The sequence below is a fragment of the Porites lutea genome, chromosome 2 (assembly GCF_958299795.1).
Source record: "Porites lutea chromosome 2, jaPorLute2.1, whole genome shotgun sequence".
Classification (NCBI taxonomy): domain Eukaryota; kingdom Metazoa; phylum Cnidaria; class Anthozoa; order Scleractinia; family Poritidae; genus Porites; species Porites lutea.
Window position 1 is genome coordinate 52,677,208 of NC_133202.1, and position 15,557 is coordinate 52,692,764.

The window sequence follows — 15,557 nt, forward strand, 5'->3', positions numbered from 1 at the left end:
TTTTTAGGGGCCTATTGTGTGACTGTCCCACGGGGTTCACCTCTTGCAGCGTGCACGTGGACTTTTCATCACTGCTGTCAGACGATGTGTCACTTATTTGCTCGCCTCCTGGGGCTAATTTAATTTCTTGCTTGTCTTTGCAACACTTTGCAAAATGGTTTCTTTTGCCACATCGCGTACACTGTTTTCCAAAAGCCAAGCATTTTCTTTGTCCACCTTGGTGTAGCCAATGTTTCCCGCAATTAAAATACAGTTTTTCTCTACTTTTGTCGACAGTGGTTTTATTGATTTCTTGCTTGACAGTCACTTCGGTCATCGTTTGGTTTTCTACTCTTGTAGCGTGTTGATCCGCGCTCTCAAGACCACGAGCGTATTTGAGAGCTTCAGCTAGCGTTAGTTAGTCTTGCAAAAGCTTTCTTCTCACTCTCTTTGATTTGCCTTTCGTTATCATGGCCATTAATATCTCTGTGTCCAACCACCCTGCCGGAAAATCACAGTGTTCGCCTTCTGCTTTTAGCCTAGCGATGAACAAGTCCCAGGTTTCATCTTTTCCCTGTATAGTGCAACGAAATTTGTGTATATTGAACAGTCGGTTTTGCGATTCTTTGAACTTGTTCAGTAGTGCAGTGATAGCTCCGTCCAAATCCGTTCCCGTATCGTCTAGCTGTTCGAATATATCTAGCGTGGCTTCGCCTATCGAATCTAGGAATAATGATCGTTGTTGGTGCTTGTCTGTGATGTTGTAGGCTTTCAAGTGGTTGTCCTTGAACCGCTTAGCATATTTTGAGAAGCGCGAGTATACCGTTTCGGGGTCATTCCGAACGTAGCCTGCGAAAACATCCGTTTCTCCTCGCTCTTCGCTGTCGGGGACGTTTAGCGAGGAGGAACGTCTGCGACTTAGCGGCAGAAATTCCATACTGATGACGCAATCCAATGTTTACATAATAAATCCAGCAGTCATAGGGTTCCAAATACAAATTTGTCCAATTTTACGTGTCTTCTGGTCGATTTTGTTAAAGTGTTGTCTTCATCTACTAACGTCCCCATCGGCGAAGAGCGAGGAGAAACGGATGTTTTCGCAGGCTATTCCGAACGGCGAATTCGGGAAATTGTTTGTATCTAATGTTTACCGCCATTCCACTTTTACCTCGTCGCCAATTTAATGTCGGGCTTACATCGTATATGTTTCACAATCGATTCGTAAAGCTACTGCTCGCGTCCGTTACTTCCTACGTTCTGATACAACATAGTGTGTTCTAAAATAACAACACCTAATATGCATACTATTAGCGTCACTAGGCGTGTCACGCATGCGGTCACGCCATTATAACGCCCAGCTTTACAGCTCATTCAAGCTTGAACTGGGTCTCATGGCGTTTTTTCGGCTTCATCAGGAATGCGTAACTTAGGTTATAAGTGCTCTGTTTCTTTCTGGGAAGACTCCGGGTAAGTGCTCCGTATAATAAACTATTGATGTCCTTGTTGCAAAAGTTATCCTCATTACATCATTCTATCTATTTTTAGTATGATGTAATTGACTCCATTTACTCCCATTTAGATAATAAATAGCTGATAGTGTCACTTAAATTCACAAAAAACCGGAGTAAAACATTCCTCTCCCACTACTGCGGATAGCACTTACCGAGACCTTGATATTCCGAATAACACAAAAGCCTTTTCCCATGGCTGCTTATTAATGTCTGTTTCTTTTTCACAAGGTTGTTGAGTTCCTAGCAAATATCCTTGAAGCCTGATGCCTACCAACACTAGCAACAACACAAATAACGATACAGACTTTCTTCTCCCTGCATCACACTGTGTTCCGTGGATTATTGTGATAGGGACGGAATCGTTGCTCATAGTCGTCCTTAACCTCGTCACCGTTATTGTGTTTACGAAACAAAGGCAACTGCGACGAAAAAAAACATACATACTTATCCGTAATCTTGCGGTAATCGACCTTTTGGCTGGCGCAATCTCTGGTCCTCTTCAAATTGAACGGTTTGGTGAACGGTGTGACGTATGGGGATATTCTAGGAAATCGACTTGGGATTACTATCTGAAAAATGCACTGCTCCATTTATTTTCTATGGCTTCTCTTGGCAATCTGGTCGCAATGGCCATGGAAAGAGCACACGCTATATTTTTTCCTTTTAAACATCGTCTTATCGGAAAACCAGCTTATAGAGCGACAATAACTATCATTTGGTTGGTAGCTGTGATAAGGGAATCATTCCAAGTTATTTTAATGGAGATTCATGAGAACTCTGAAGAATTGTTACAAATGATTAACTCCACCCTATATGTACCATATTACTTAACTTCTCTTTTTCTTGTTTGCATATCATATTGTTCTATTTTCGTTAAAACTAAAACCATCACTCGTTCAAAAAGCCGTCGAAATAGAGTTGTATCTAAAGAACGACAGGTGACTTCCACTTTATTTATTGTAACGGTTGTATCTTTGCTGACTTTGTCACCAGTAATAGCATTTATAAGTTTAAGTGCATTTTCAAACATTTCTTTCCCTTCGAATATCTTTTACTTTCACGTAAGAATGATCGTGATACTGTTTTTCTTGGCCAACTCATTGGCTAATCCAATAGTTTATTCGTTGCGGATGCGAGGATTTCGAGCAGGCCTAACAGAATTGTTTGGTCTACCAGCAAACCTGTTAAACGCTACACATATCCTGCCACGCCACCTTTCTTAATTTGTAAGAGCCAGCTTATCCACCATCCGCCCACAACATTTGTCTGAGAATGAAAAGCAGCAAGTTTTTTACTAACTCCAGAAAATGTCCTAGCGAATGTTATTGGCCTGACTCGGGGTTCCTTTCAACTGACGTTATGATTTCAAAGAACAGTAATGTGTTAAAATAATGTAATGATTGTTTTACCTTTAACTTAAGACAATTTGTTTTAAGGAGATTCTCTAAACGACAAAACGTTTTTGTTATTTTTCCAAAAAAAAAAAAAAAAACGGGTTGTATGGTCAAGGAAAGGATACATGTAGTGAACGAGTTATGTCGTCCGTCTTACAACATAGATATCTGCATTGTAAATTGTAGACAAACTATCGCGATGATTGATGGTCTTTGCAAAAGACATTCAAATTTTTAAAAGATTATGGTCAATATAACATCATTTGTTTCCCCCCCTTCCCCGTCATGAAATGATTTATAATTTCTTGATTGTCAGGTTTTTCATGTTTTTTTTTTTCTGTCAAAATTTTAAAGGAACAGGTTCAGGGTTCAGCGCATGCTCATTTACAAAAAGGCCGTTTTTCTGCCGGGACATGCTGTATCGTCTATGCAAGCAATATCATGTTATAATGTTGTCAAAGAACCAATCTGCACACTCCCCTGGCAGTCACTTGTACTTGATTAACTCAAATATTTGCAAATAGCTGTAAATTAATCAACCATGGAATAAAACCTTCGGGTCAACAATAAATTCAACGTTCGTAGTGTTGGCATAATCCACTAATTTTTTCTGCGATTTTAGTACTCCTCCATCCTACTTCAGCTTACTCTAAAATACACTTCTACCGAGAAATACACTCTGAGATCGCTGAGATAAATGTAAATGGATTATTGACAGCTAGAATTAAAAATAAATTTGAAAAATTGGTAATTTAATTAATAAGCATGCTCTTAACCTTGCACCTGTCACTTTAAGTTTGACAATGAGTCAAGCAATATGAGAAACGACTTGTGCATGAACATCATAGGCATCAGAAAATAGTCCACGTTCGATATATTAAAATTCTTACATGACTTCGAGGCTTTAGGGTCAAAATTGCAAATTTTTCACGCCTCCATTATCTCGCAATAGCCTATTTTCGAGTTCCCTATAACCGCTGAATTAAAGAAAAGGAGACGCATTTTTTACAGCCTTAGCCTCCATCTGAAGTAATATATTCACAAATTCCAACGAGAAAAAGACCTGTTTATTACTCTGATTACAATTAAAATTTGTCTTTGTGTTCTTAGCGCTAAAATGTTTGAAAATCCAGACGTTTCGGGACTACTGTCCCTTCATCAGTGGAAGATGCCCATGTTCCACTGATGAAGGGACAGTAGTCCCGAAACGTCTGGATTTTCAAACATTTTAGCGCTAAGAACGCAAAGACAAATTTTAATTGTAATCAACTTATCAGGGCTACACAGTTCCTAACGATGTTTTTTTTTATTACTCTGTCTATTGTGTATATTTAAATTTCAAACACTTACTTGCCAGAATTTCTCAATATTTTACTTTACGTTGAGGCTAACCCTGTATGAATGTGTCTTTAATGTTTGTATCCAGCGGTGATTTTTAATTCGAAACTGGACTATTTCCAGAAGAGCCCTGAGCAAAAAACAAAGCAAACCAAATATAGAAAACTGACCAGAAAGCCTCGGAGTCATGTTAGAGTTTTAAGATATCCCACTTGGGCTATTTACACTGTATATTTGCTTAAAGTTTGGTATTGTATTGTATATATAAACCGCAAAACAAGCTGAAGTCGTTGCTTTAAAAGAACAATTGTACAATTACAAATTTTAAAACTATTAATAAGCATCTTGATAATAGCCCGGTTAAAGTCTGGTTTTCCTGGTTCTTATAATAACCAGGCTTACTAGGCTTACCAGGAATAACCTGGTTAACCAGGCTTTTTGCACATATGTTAAAGTCTGGTAAGCCTGGTTTGACAACCAGAAACGTCTGGTTGGTTCAACCAGACTTACACCCTGGTAAACCATGGTTTTACCAGGCTTTTGGCGCAAGGGTCTAAGGAACAATCTAAATTTGCCGTGTTTCAGTATAAAGAAGATAATAAAAATTTAGAACTAAGGTAAAACTATTTCCGCTTTTCAACAACACGCGACCGAAATCTGAAGTTCAAAATCAACGAACCCGGCTAGAAACTCACAAAATGGATCAAAATCCACCAATCACAATCCCAAACCATGATGTCCTTTTGTTTCCTTAGAGGCCCGGTAAGATGTGAAGGCGCGAAAGCGCCAATTCTATAGAGTTTGATTGACGTCGCCGAAAAACCCAAAATCCGAAGACGTTTTAGACATCGCAAATCGCGTATTATCCGAAACAGCTGTAAGTCCATTTAGTACAGCATAATGTCTCTAAGTCTCTTGATTCAGGTTCCCTTGCAGGCAGACTGTTCAGGCTTTTGTTGGCTGTATGTTTTTTGAGTGTAGCTACCTAGATTTTAAAATCTCTGTGGATAGTATTGTCTAGGTTAGGTTCTGGTTCTATGCACTTCGTTCCTAGTGACTAGGGGATATGGACCTCACCCCCTGGAAACTGAGCGGGACTCCTGAGCAGGGTGGCTACTCCCGTTACCACTCTATCTTGCCCTCCCCCCAGAAGGGCTTCACTCCTAGTCCCCTTACCCCTGGATTTAAGTGCTTCCCTGCCCCCAAAATATTTGCCTATTTACTATCTTATGCGGTATTTTTCTCGTCGGTTAACTGCAAAGAACTGCACTGAATGCAAAAGCTTCAACTAATCGAACAGTTTATTGCTCGCCATGCCAGTTCTAGAATTAATGAAGAATATTCCAACCTGCTTAATTATTATTGTGATTTAGCTAAAGTACATGACTGTGGTGAACTTAGGAATTTTGAGATATTAATAGACAGTGGTCAATGCAATTAATATCAAAAACAGTATACTTAAAAGATCTAAATCTTTAGCAATTAAAAATGTCTAAAAACGTCCCATGCTCTGTCTAGAGCTTGTATGCATGAGGACGTCATTTGCAAGGATGCAGAAAGGATCATGAGCCCACTGAAATTTGCGATGCCCCCAAAAAATTCTTTTTACTATGTAATTAAAACAGAGACTAAACCCAAAAATAATGCATCAAGTTACCACCTCCCCCCTTGCTGGGTCTCATTATGCACTTTGTAGACAAATTAAAGGAGCTTATAGGGAGAATATATTTGTCCCTATTGGCATACCTTATTTAGTTGAGAGTGCAAGCTGTGCATGGGATCCATGAGAAAAGAAGGAAGCAAAATTAAAGGGGTGCAATGCAGAAAGGTGGAAGGAAAAAAACACTGTTGTGATTTAATCATTAAGGCCTTATAAAATTGGCAGAAAATGGACAGTGACGGCATAAAGGGAGAAATATGTGCATGATTAGGATGTGATAATAGGAATGAAGCCTTTGTTGGAGTCTGGTTCAACATCCGCTTATGCTACCATAAACTAATTACTTCCCACATGATGAGACCACAGCCTTTTTTTATTGTAGTTACTTTGGTGGTGGTGGTGGTGGGTGGTTATATCTTAGTTATTCATCTTAGCCATATGCTAACTTTATGCGCCGAAATCCTTGTCTGGGATTTTGTCTATACTCTTACTTTGCGTGCAGTTGAAAACTCTTTCTCGTAGCTAGCTGTCATTTATATTTTTTATAATTTTTTTTCCTGGCGAATTGGTGGGAGAGGGGTTATCAACTAGAACTTGGTTGTAGGATTGTAGATATGTGTCCCACATGAGAACCTTGCAAAAAGGGATTGGTTGTCTGATTCCTAACAGTAGACTATAAACCGTTGACTGAGTATTTTGTGTCTTATACATGTATGATTATGGAATAAGAAGATGCTAGAAACACTATTAAGATCATACCCAAGATGCCTTTTAAAAGTAAACAACCTGAAGGCAATGGTCATGCTACACAACTTTGTAGTAAGGCCAGGTACCTTATGCATGTATGTACACTGCACTGAGGGGTGTATTAGAGGGAAAAGACTGGCGTTCATTAAGAATTTGTAGGTTTTTCACACTTTTAAGTGTCCTATTGTTTTAAAAAATTGAGGTCCTACCGTTACAAAATAGGACCTCTCCATTACTTTTCTTATTATAACCTCCCTCTTCTTATCCCTAATTTGATTTATTTTAGGCATGTTTTATAGTGAGGACTTAAAAACATGCAGATCTTTTTGGATTCTTGATCGGCTTAATCCCAAATAACAATTAAGGCACTAGAATAGTGCTGTTTTGCCCTCTATCATTATATGGAAATAAGACTTCAGAAAGGCCCGTTTGAATACTCAACCATCCATGAAATAGAGCCTGCTCGAGAGATAGAAGAGAAATATTTTATCCCTGCTTGATACTCCACCGGGAATCACATGCAATAAGATCATCAATCAATAACTGGGAAGAGCAAAAAAGGCTCCGGCTCTTTTCTGACAGCTTCCAGCGGTGTAAAATAAATATTGAAATCAGCATATGGCATTATATAGCTTAACTGTCTTAGTAGAGGAGTACTTGGTACACCTTTGTACATAAGTCTCGTGTCCAAATGAGATTAAACGTTTGAAGCCAGTGTTTCTATTATAAAAAAACGAACTTTTAAGCTAAGCAGTTTAGCCTCCTCGGTGTAAATTACTTTTGCCAAGAAAAGCTAAATACTTTAAGGTCTAAAAGAATCTTTAATACTCTCTCCTCTGCTTAAATAATTAGAAGTTGTTGTTGTCTTTTTCTTCTCCTGTTATCATAGCCTTAGAGCAAGCTCTGTTATCCTCGTCCGCAGTGGTGGTTTTTTACTGATCGATACTGAATTGCGAGGTTCGAAGACAGACGAGGCGAAAAGCTTCAAGCTGAATTATTTAGCGCTAAACTTTTTCAACTTGACTTTGAAAAGATATAACATCATTCATCCGTCGCGGCTTTTGAAAATTTAGTATCCCGGAAGTGTTTCTGCGAAACATCCCTCAAAACATCGAGCTTCCGCCAGGATCCCGTAAAGCTTCCGCTCATACCCGGGAGCCAATGAAAATGCAGAAATTTATTTTGGTACTCAGCTTCCGTTATGAAAGGCATAGCCAATCAAAAAAGTCTTCCCGGCGTTGCCCTGCTGACCAAAATACCTGAAGACTCTGGGTACAAGATTGCCTTATGCCCAAAATGAACAGTAAATCAAACAAAATTAGAGCCATATTCTATGGCTTGTAATCAAGTTTGTTGCTACTAAAATATTGTGGCAAGTCATAGTTTACTTTCTATCTTTAGATCACAATTTGTTCAACAACAAATAATAGTTAATAGTGTTAAAAGTAGAGATTTCAAAATTACTGTTTCTTAGTGAATAACTAGAAGTGTATTTCTGCTTAAATAGTTCGACAACAATACTCGGCGTGAGGCCATATTTTACTTTGTACATTAATATAACGATATCTTGCAGTCTTCGATTTAGTAGTGAAGGTAGTTCTGGACGAACCAGAAGGTTTCCGTATGATTCTGAATGGGAGTCAAACACTGCTCTAAGTGCGCGTTTTTGAATCTGCCCTATTTTTCTGCTGTCAGAAGATCTGCAGTTTTGCCATACCAGATGGCAATATGTTAAGTGAGGCAGGGTGGATGATTTGTAGATTATCGGTTTTGCTTGGCATAGTATCAAATTTCGCAGTCTCAATAGTACACCAACGTTTTGACTAGCCTTTTACTTGACTTTTTCTGATATGGTTGGTGAAATTAAGCTTGCAATCTATTTCAGCTCGAAGTAATTTGATGTGCGAAGTGTTGGCAATGATCTAATCTTCAATCTGCAGGGCTTCAGTCTGTTTATCTGAGTCAATGTTTCTTGGTTTGATAGTAAGACAGCAATAGCAAGTAGAAAGTTATCCCTGTACCATGACATGGCTAACTTTTCTTGATTTTGTAGCCTGGAAGATACGATGTTGTAGTCCGACCCTGTTACATATAGCTGATGGTCGTCAGCATACATAAAAGGTTTATGTCTTAAACCAACATGGTCATGTCATTCTGGAATAAGTTCCATGACAACGGACCAAATGAAGATCCCTGAGGACAACCACGTAACATTTTAAACCATTCACTTCTAATAGTGCCAAGTTTAACACGGCCGTATCTGTCATTCAGAAACGATCGAACTAGATCCAATGATTGGCTAGTGAACCCATATGCTTTGAGCTTTTTTATGACTAAATTGTGAGCATAAAGAGTCAAAAGCTTTACTCATGTCTGTAGATAGAATGGTCACTAATTCTTTTCTGTCGATAGCATGTTTCCAGCCCTCTATAAGTCTTACTAGTGTCGTTTCATAACTGTGTTTTTTTCTGTATGCTGTCAATCTTGAGGATAGAGTAGGGTCAAAATGTTTGGTTGTTTCTTTGCTAAGCAGTGATTCAAAAGCCTTGTCAATAATCGAAGCGTGGTGCCGTAGGTCGATAATTTCTACATTATGCTTGTCCCCTTCCTTTGAAATAGGAGTGAGCTCTCCCATTTTCCTTATAGCTGGCCAGTTACTATAGTTTCAATACATCTGTTGTAACGATTTGTCACTGATGGTGCGATACCCTCCAGTCCAGGGTCACTACAAGGTTTTCTAGGATTGCGGTTTTTAAATGAGTCTTGTACGTCTCTTGTATTTACATGTTTGAATTGAAATGAAGAGTTGCTATAGATGGTTTCGATCATTTGAACACTACTGTGGTTGTTAAATTCATTTTCACTTAGACTGATCACATGGTTGCCACCGATATCAGATGCAATGGTGGAGAAATAGTTGGCAAGAGTCTCAGTAACTTGCTTTTGATCTTCGATAATCCCATCCTCATGTTTGTTTTTCAAGGAATATTCGATTAACATCTTTTGTTTTGTTGTTCAGAAAAGGTCGAAGTGTATCGATGAAAAAATCATGTGGTTTTGGACTTCATTTCTTTAGACTTTTTGTACCAGTATGCAGTGAGAGCTTTCCTTCGTTCACGAGTAGCAAAATTCTTGCGCTATTTCTTTTCAAGTTCAAAGTTTTCTGGCGTGTGGTCTTTTACAAACTGGATGGCATATTTCCTCTTGTTTCTAATAGCTGCTTTCCACTCTTTAGACATGAAACGGTACATCTCTTTGAATGAATCAATAATATGTAACTATAACTGGAACGTATTACTATTCCCCCTGCCTAGCTGGCAAACAAAACAACGGTCAAATTGCCACAGACAAACCAGTTTGCAGTCATGGAAAGCCAGTCATGATGTGCCATAAAACATTCATGAAACAATAATAGAGGTTACAAATTGCACAAACTTGGCTGTGACTTCAGCATACGGCCGTCCGTCTGTTCCTACAGACTCCCTCTGCAAGAGAGGCTAGGAGAGAGTAAGAAATTGAGCCAGAGTTTGTCTTAGTTTGTCTTGCTTGATCTTGCTTGGCTCAACAAGGGTATTAAAATGGAAATTCCTGCCAGCAGGTTCTTAAACAGACAGGTTCTTACACGCTCTTGGTTCTATTAGTATAGGTAATAGCGTGATTTGTAGTGATATTTGGCATAAATACCACGAGTGATATTTCGAAATTGTTATACGTAATTTCACAAGCCGTTAGGCGAGCGAAATTTGAGACAATTTTGAAATATCATGAGTGGTATTTATGCCAAATATCACATACAAATCATGCCATTATTTGTTTATACCACTACCCACAAAAGGTTGTAATTTTCACATGTAGGTATTTCAAATTAAGCTGAAATACCACTGCTCTAAGCCAATCAAATTGCAGAATTTTCTCATGTAGTGGTATAATATCAGAAAATTCATGTACTCTGCCTGGTGCAAACGCTCAATATGTTTTATGAATGTACAATAGTTTTCGAAAACTGATATTTCAGTTCAAGGCTAATGACCTATACCGTAAATATTGATGACGATTGCTTCGTTACGTCGGAAAAAGGTGCCGCCGTCTGTGACTGAAAAAATGCGGCTTTGAAGGATTTAGAAATGTTCCAGTTTTCATTGTCCGCAAAGTAATAAGTCGTTTCCTCCTATTCGGTTTCATTGGGATCACAAGGGATACCGCACAAGTTGTGATAAGCCTTGTAATGGAAAAAAAAGAAAAATCAATGAAAATAATGTGTTGACCTTTCCTGTCTGTTTTTGTTATGCGTTCTTTTTTCTTTCGGATTAAAAATATGATTCTAAAAAAAGGTTTAATGAAGGCCATTGATCGTCGGTAGAGGCTCTCAGAGGGTTTTCCAAAAATAAAAGGTTTAATAATTGTAAAAATAGAGCTCGAGGAATGACGGGAATAGGAAATGAAGAAGCATCCCCCGTATGCTTTCTTTTCCTCTCTCCTCAGCCTCTCTCTGTTGCTAAAGAGGTCTATGCAACGGATAGTGCTTATTCTCATGAATAACGTTTTTTTTTACTCTTACTAAAGTTTGATATCATACAAGGTTTTAAGTACGGCGAAATTGATTTCTTTTGTCACAAACATGGACAATCACTCAGATCTTGCATTAGATTACACTTAACTAGAACACCAATATGTTAAAATATAAATTGAGGTTTTGTTGTACAAGTGCCATCATGATGATAAATATTCAGCACTAAATGAATATTATTACGGACAAATACCAGTGAGTAGACAATTCATTTCTCGTGTAAGAAGTTGAAGTCGTTCTTCCTATGTCTCTTGGTCTTTAATAAATAGAAATAAACGGTGGAAAACATTAATTAACGATAACCTGTGTTTTAACCATTATTTTTTTTTCCTTTACTTCTGAGGATTAGATTTCACTGAGGAAAGACTGACTTAGGTCTTAAGCAATTGTTTTGCGTAGGCTCAGAAGTTCGATATTTGGAGATAATATCGATGAAAGTGCAATGTAGTTTAGTCTACCAGTTCATTTATAGATATTTCCATGATTTTTTTCACTAAGAATTAAACATATACAGTGATACACACTAATTTCGATATTACTCTTTGGAACGAAGAATAAGATACATTAGATACATGGATTTTTGAGGCTACTGAACCATAACATTGTTGTATAAGCTTATAAAACACCGTATATTTACTAATCTAATCATTTTTCGTTCAGTTGATTTCATTTCTATAGCTCTTAGCCTTCAGCAGAAGTGGGCCAAAACAGGAAACAACCATCACTGTCTCACGGAAAAACATAAGCTACTTTTCTGTTTATTAAATGACACGTGTTTAAAATGATGTAGTCATCTTAAAATATTGGCTTTTTTAGTTTTACATTGCTCGATATGTCAAACTCAACAGCACAGCTAGTCTGCTACACAGCCGTTATTAGCCTCGTCACGCAACATTTCTCCCTACAAACGGCTGTTGAGAACCGAACCAGTACATTCCTTTCCCTTTGTGTTTGTAGTCTAACGAAGAAACCTATCATGAAAAAGAAACTTGAGAATACGTGAGCCGTAGGGCTTTAGGATGCGAACACGCTTCTCAATGTTCGACAAATCAATCAATCGTCGCTGAATAATTGGAAGGCCTGTCTTTGTGTCTATAAGCTACGAAAAGCTTTAAATTAAAATTTGCATAAAAGTTCCAAGTTAAAAAGAAAAGACTCTAACTAGGATTGGTTGGTTCTTCAACGTGCATATGTCCGGGGGCATATATATGATGAATTTCATGTGCCGAATGTGCTTATTGTGTTGCTCCGGGGTTCAGTGTACATGTGAGTACTAAACTCCCAAGGGTACTTATTCAACTTTAAGCAATCTTATAAATTATCGATGAGCGATTTCCCAAAACATACACGGAAACTTTACAAGCACATCCTTGCCTGTTGTGCCCCACATTTGCTCGACTTGCTTGCTGCTGCTGCTTATCTCATTGATTTTGAATAGGACTACGACAACACTACTCCAGTTAATGGCTTGTTTTCACGCGACGATTTTTATTGTTCTGTCATTCCACATGGAGCATCACCGATAAAAGCAAAGCTGTGATTGGAGGAGTCACCTTGGCGCGAACACCTTCCAGAAAATGGGAGCTGAATTCTAATTGATTAACCGCGGGAAAGGAACGTGGTTCGATTCTCAGCAGCCGTTTGTGGGGAGTAGCGTTGCGTGACAACACTAAAAAAGGCTGTGTAGCAGACAGTACAGCAGGATCACACGGAGAAATATCCTGAATGACTTTTTATAAATTTCAGTCGCGGATCGACTCTTTCAAATGAAGATGATTTTATTGTGAACGTTTGGTCTAGCTATACGTTCAAACAACAATGTAGCTAGCGTGGTGGCGTGATATTTTTGTGGGGCTCTCGGGAACTGTAAGAAATTTTCCTCACATTTATTATCGAATTTATGCCCTTTGTAAAGATATATAAAGAACAAGGGCTTGGCTTAAGAAGTGTATTAAAATGGAAAATTTCTGCCAGCAGGTTCTTACACGCTGGTTCTATAGTATCATCACGGACTCTGCAAGTTACATCAGAAAACTTCATGTACTCTGCCTGGTGCAAAAGCTCGTTATGTTTTATGATTATACAAATAGTTTTCGAAAACTGATTGAAAAGGTACCGCCGTCTGTGACTGAAAGAAAATACGGCTTTAAAGTGTTTAGAAATGTTCCAGTTTTCATTTTCCGCCAAGTAATATGTCTTTTCCTCCTATTCGCTTTCGGTAGGATCACAAAGGATGCCGCACACTGGCTGTGGTCACCTTGAATAAAACATTTTCAATTAAAACAATCTGTTGACCTTTCCTGTCTATGTTTCTTATGCGTTCCTTATTTTTCGGATTCAAAACATGGTTAATGGAGGCCTTTAACCGTCGATGATGGCTTGCTACTGCTCCTTTCTCCTCAGTAGAGGCTCTCAGAGGGTTTTCCGAAAATAAAAGGCAAGTAATTGTAAAAACAGCGACCGGGGAATGATGGGAACAGGAAATGAAGAAGCATCCCCGTATGCTTTCTTTTCCTCTCTCCTCAGCCTCTCTCTGTTGCCAAAGAGGTCCATGCAAAGGAGAGTGCTTATTATCATGAATAACGTTTTTTTTTTTACTCTTACTAATTAAGTTTGATGTCATACAAGGTTTTAAATACGGCGAAATTGATTTCTTTTTGTCACAAACATGGATAATCACTCGGATCTTGCAGTAGATTAGACTTAACTATAACGCCAATATCTTAAAATAAAAATTGAGTTTTCGTTGTACAAGTGCCATCATGATGATAAATATTTAACACTAAATGAATATTATTACTGACAAACACCAGTGAGTAGACAATTCATTTCCCGTGGGTTTGTAAGGCGTTGAAGTCGTTCTTTCTATGTCTCTCGATCTTTAATAAATAAAAATAAACGGTGGAAAACATTAATTAACGATAATTTATGTTTTGACCATTAAAATATTTTTCCTTTACTTCTGATGATTGGATTTCACTGAGAAAAGACTGATAATACAAGGGGAAAAAAAGGGAGCCAGTCATTAATATTTTAGTACGGACGCAATGCAAACGGTAGACCCTAAAAGAATCGTAAAATGTAAAGTGCTCTTGAGATATCTGGTTTCCGGCCAATTTGCTGAGAAACAATTCTAATCCGAGTTTAATGGAACGCGAGAATCCATCACTTAGGCCCCCAAGGTGTGAGCCATTTATTAACAGACTCAGAAGTTCGATATTTGCGGCTAATATCGATGAAAGTACAATGTAATTTAGTCCACCAGTTCATTTATAGATATTGCCATGATTTTTCTCACTAAGAATTGAATGATACATAATAATTTCTATATTTCTGTTTGGAACGAAGAATAAGATGACATACATGGAGTTTTTTAGGCTGTTTAACTATAACATTGTTGTATAAGCTTATAAAACACCTTGTAAAAACGAATCTATTGATTTTGTTAAGTTGACTCCATTTCTTTTTCGTTTTGTTTGCTCGTATTATTTTTTATTCGTCGGTCTTTAAGTCTTTCTTTACTTTTTTGCCCTTCGTATGTTTTTCACCTGTCATGTTGTTTAAATTAAAAGTGTTGGTTAATTTAACAGCAACATTTAACTAAAACTGGCAATGTCGTATTAATTCATTACCTCATGCAGCGGTTGCGTTTTGTTTGCTCGTATTATTTTTTATTCGTCGGTCTTTAAGTCTTTCTTTACTTTTTTTCCCTTCGTATGTTTTTCACCTGTCATGCTGTTTAAATTAAAAGTGTTGGTTAATTTAACAGCAACATTTAATTAAAACTGGCAATGTCGTATTAATTCATTACCTCATGCTGCGGTGGCGAAAAAGCAGGAAAATTCTGTATACGGCTACAAAACTATAACGCTTTTACTGCTCTCACAACTTCTCTGACATATTTGCCGATGAATGTGTTCAACATCACTTGGAAAATCCACAATACTTGAGAATAACTGCTGTCTAGTAGGTATAAAACCTCGATTGAAATAACATGAACCAAACGCCGGCAGTTGCGAATTCCGTTTCTGTTCTGAAGGACCAAAAACTGGGATTCCCAGAATACGCTAATAGTGCATACTACTTGCCCCCAAATTTAAGGCAATGGATCAATGGTTGCAGATGGTAAGCCGCTGTGGTTCAAAATTATAACCACAAATCTGCATTTTTTTAATTTCTCTCTTCGTACAAATTGCAAAAAAAAAATTCAGAGAAAAACGCCGTAAAATAATATTGAATATATGTTCTGTTGATGAGCCTAATGTTTACAGGGCTTTTAGAGAAAACACGTTTTTGCTATTGTTTTATTCGTTTTTGTCTAAGTAATTATTTCTATTTTGTTCGTTACTGAATTTTAAAAA

The 15,557-nt window shown here is 37.8% G+C and overlaps 1 protein-coding gene across 1 annotated transcript; it reads left to right on the forward strand.

Moving 5' to 3' along the window:
• Nucleotides 1-1,693: 1,693 nt before the first annotated feature.
• LOC140926407 (neuropeptide FF receptor 2-like) lies at nucleotides 1,694-2,972 on the forward strand. The gene has a single exon (XM_073376156.1). The coding sequence runs from the start codon at nucleotides 1,754-1,756 to the stop codon at nucleotides 2,711-2,713; it is 960 nt and encodes a 319-aa protein (XP_073232257.1). The 5' UTR covers nucleotides 1,694-1,753; the 3' UTR covers nucleotides 2,714-2,972.
• The last annotated feature ends 12,585 nt before the right edge of the window (nucleotides 2,973-15,557 follow it).

What these genes read in the sequence shown, in the direction of transcription:
- LOC140926407 (XM_073376156.1), top strand. Translation starts at nt 1,754, where the DNA reads ATGCCTACCAACACTAGCAACAACACAAATAACGATACAGACTTTCTT.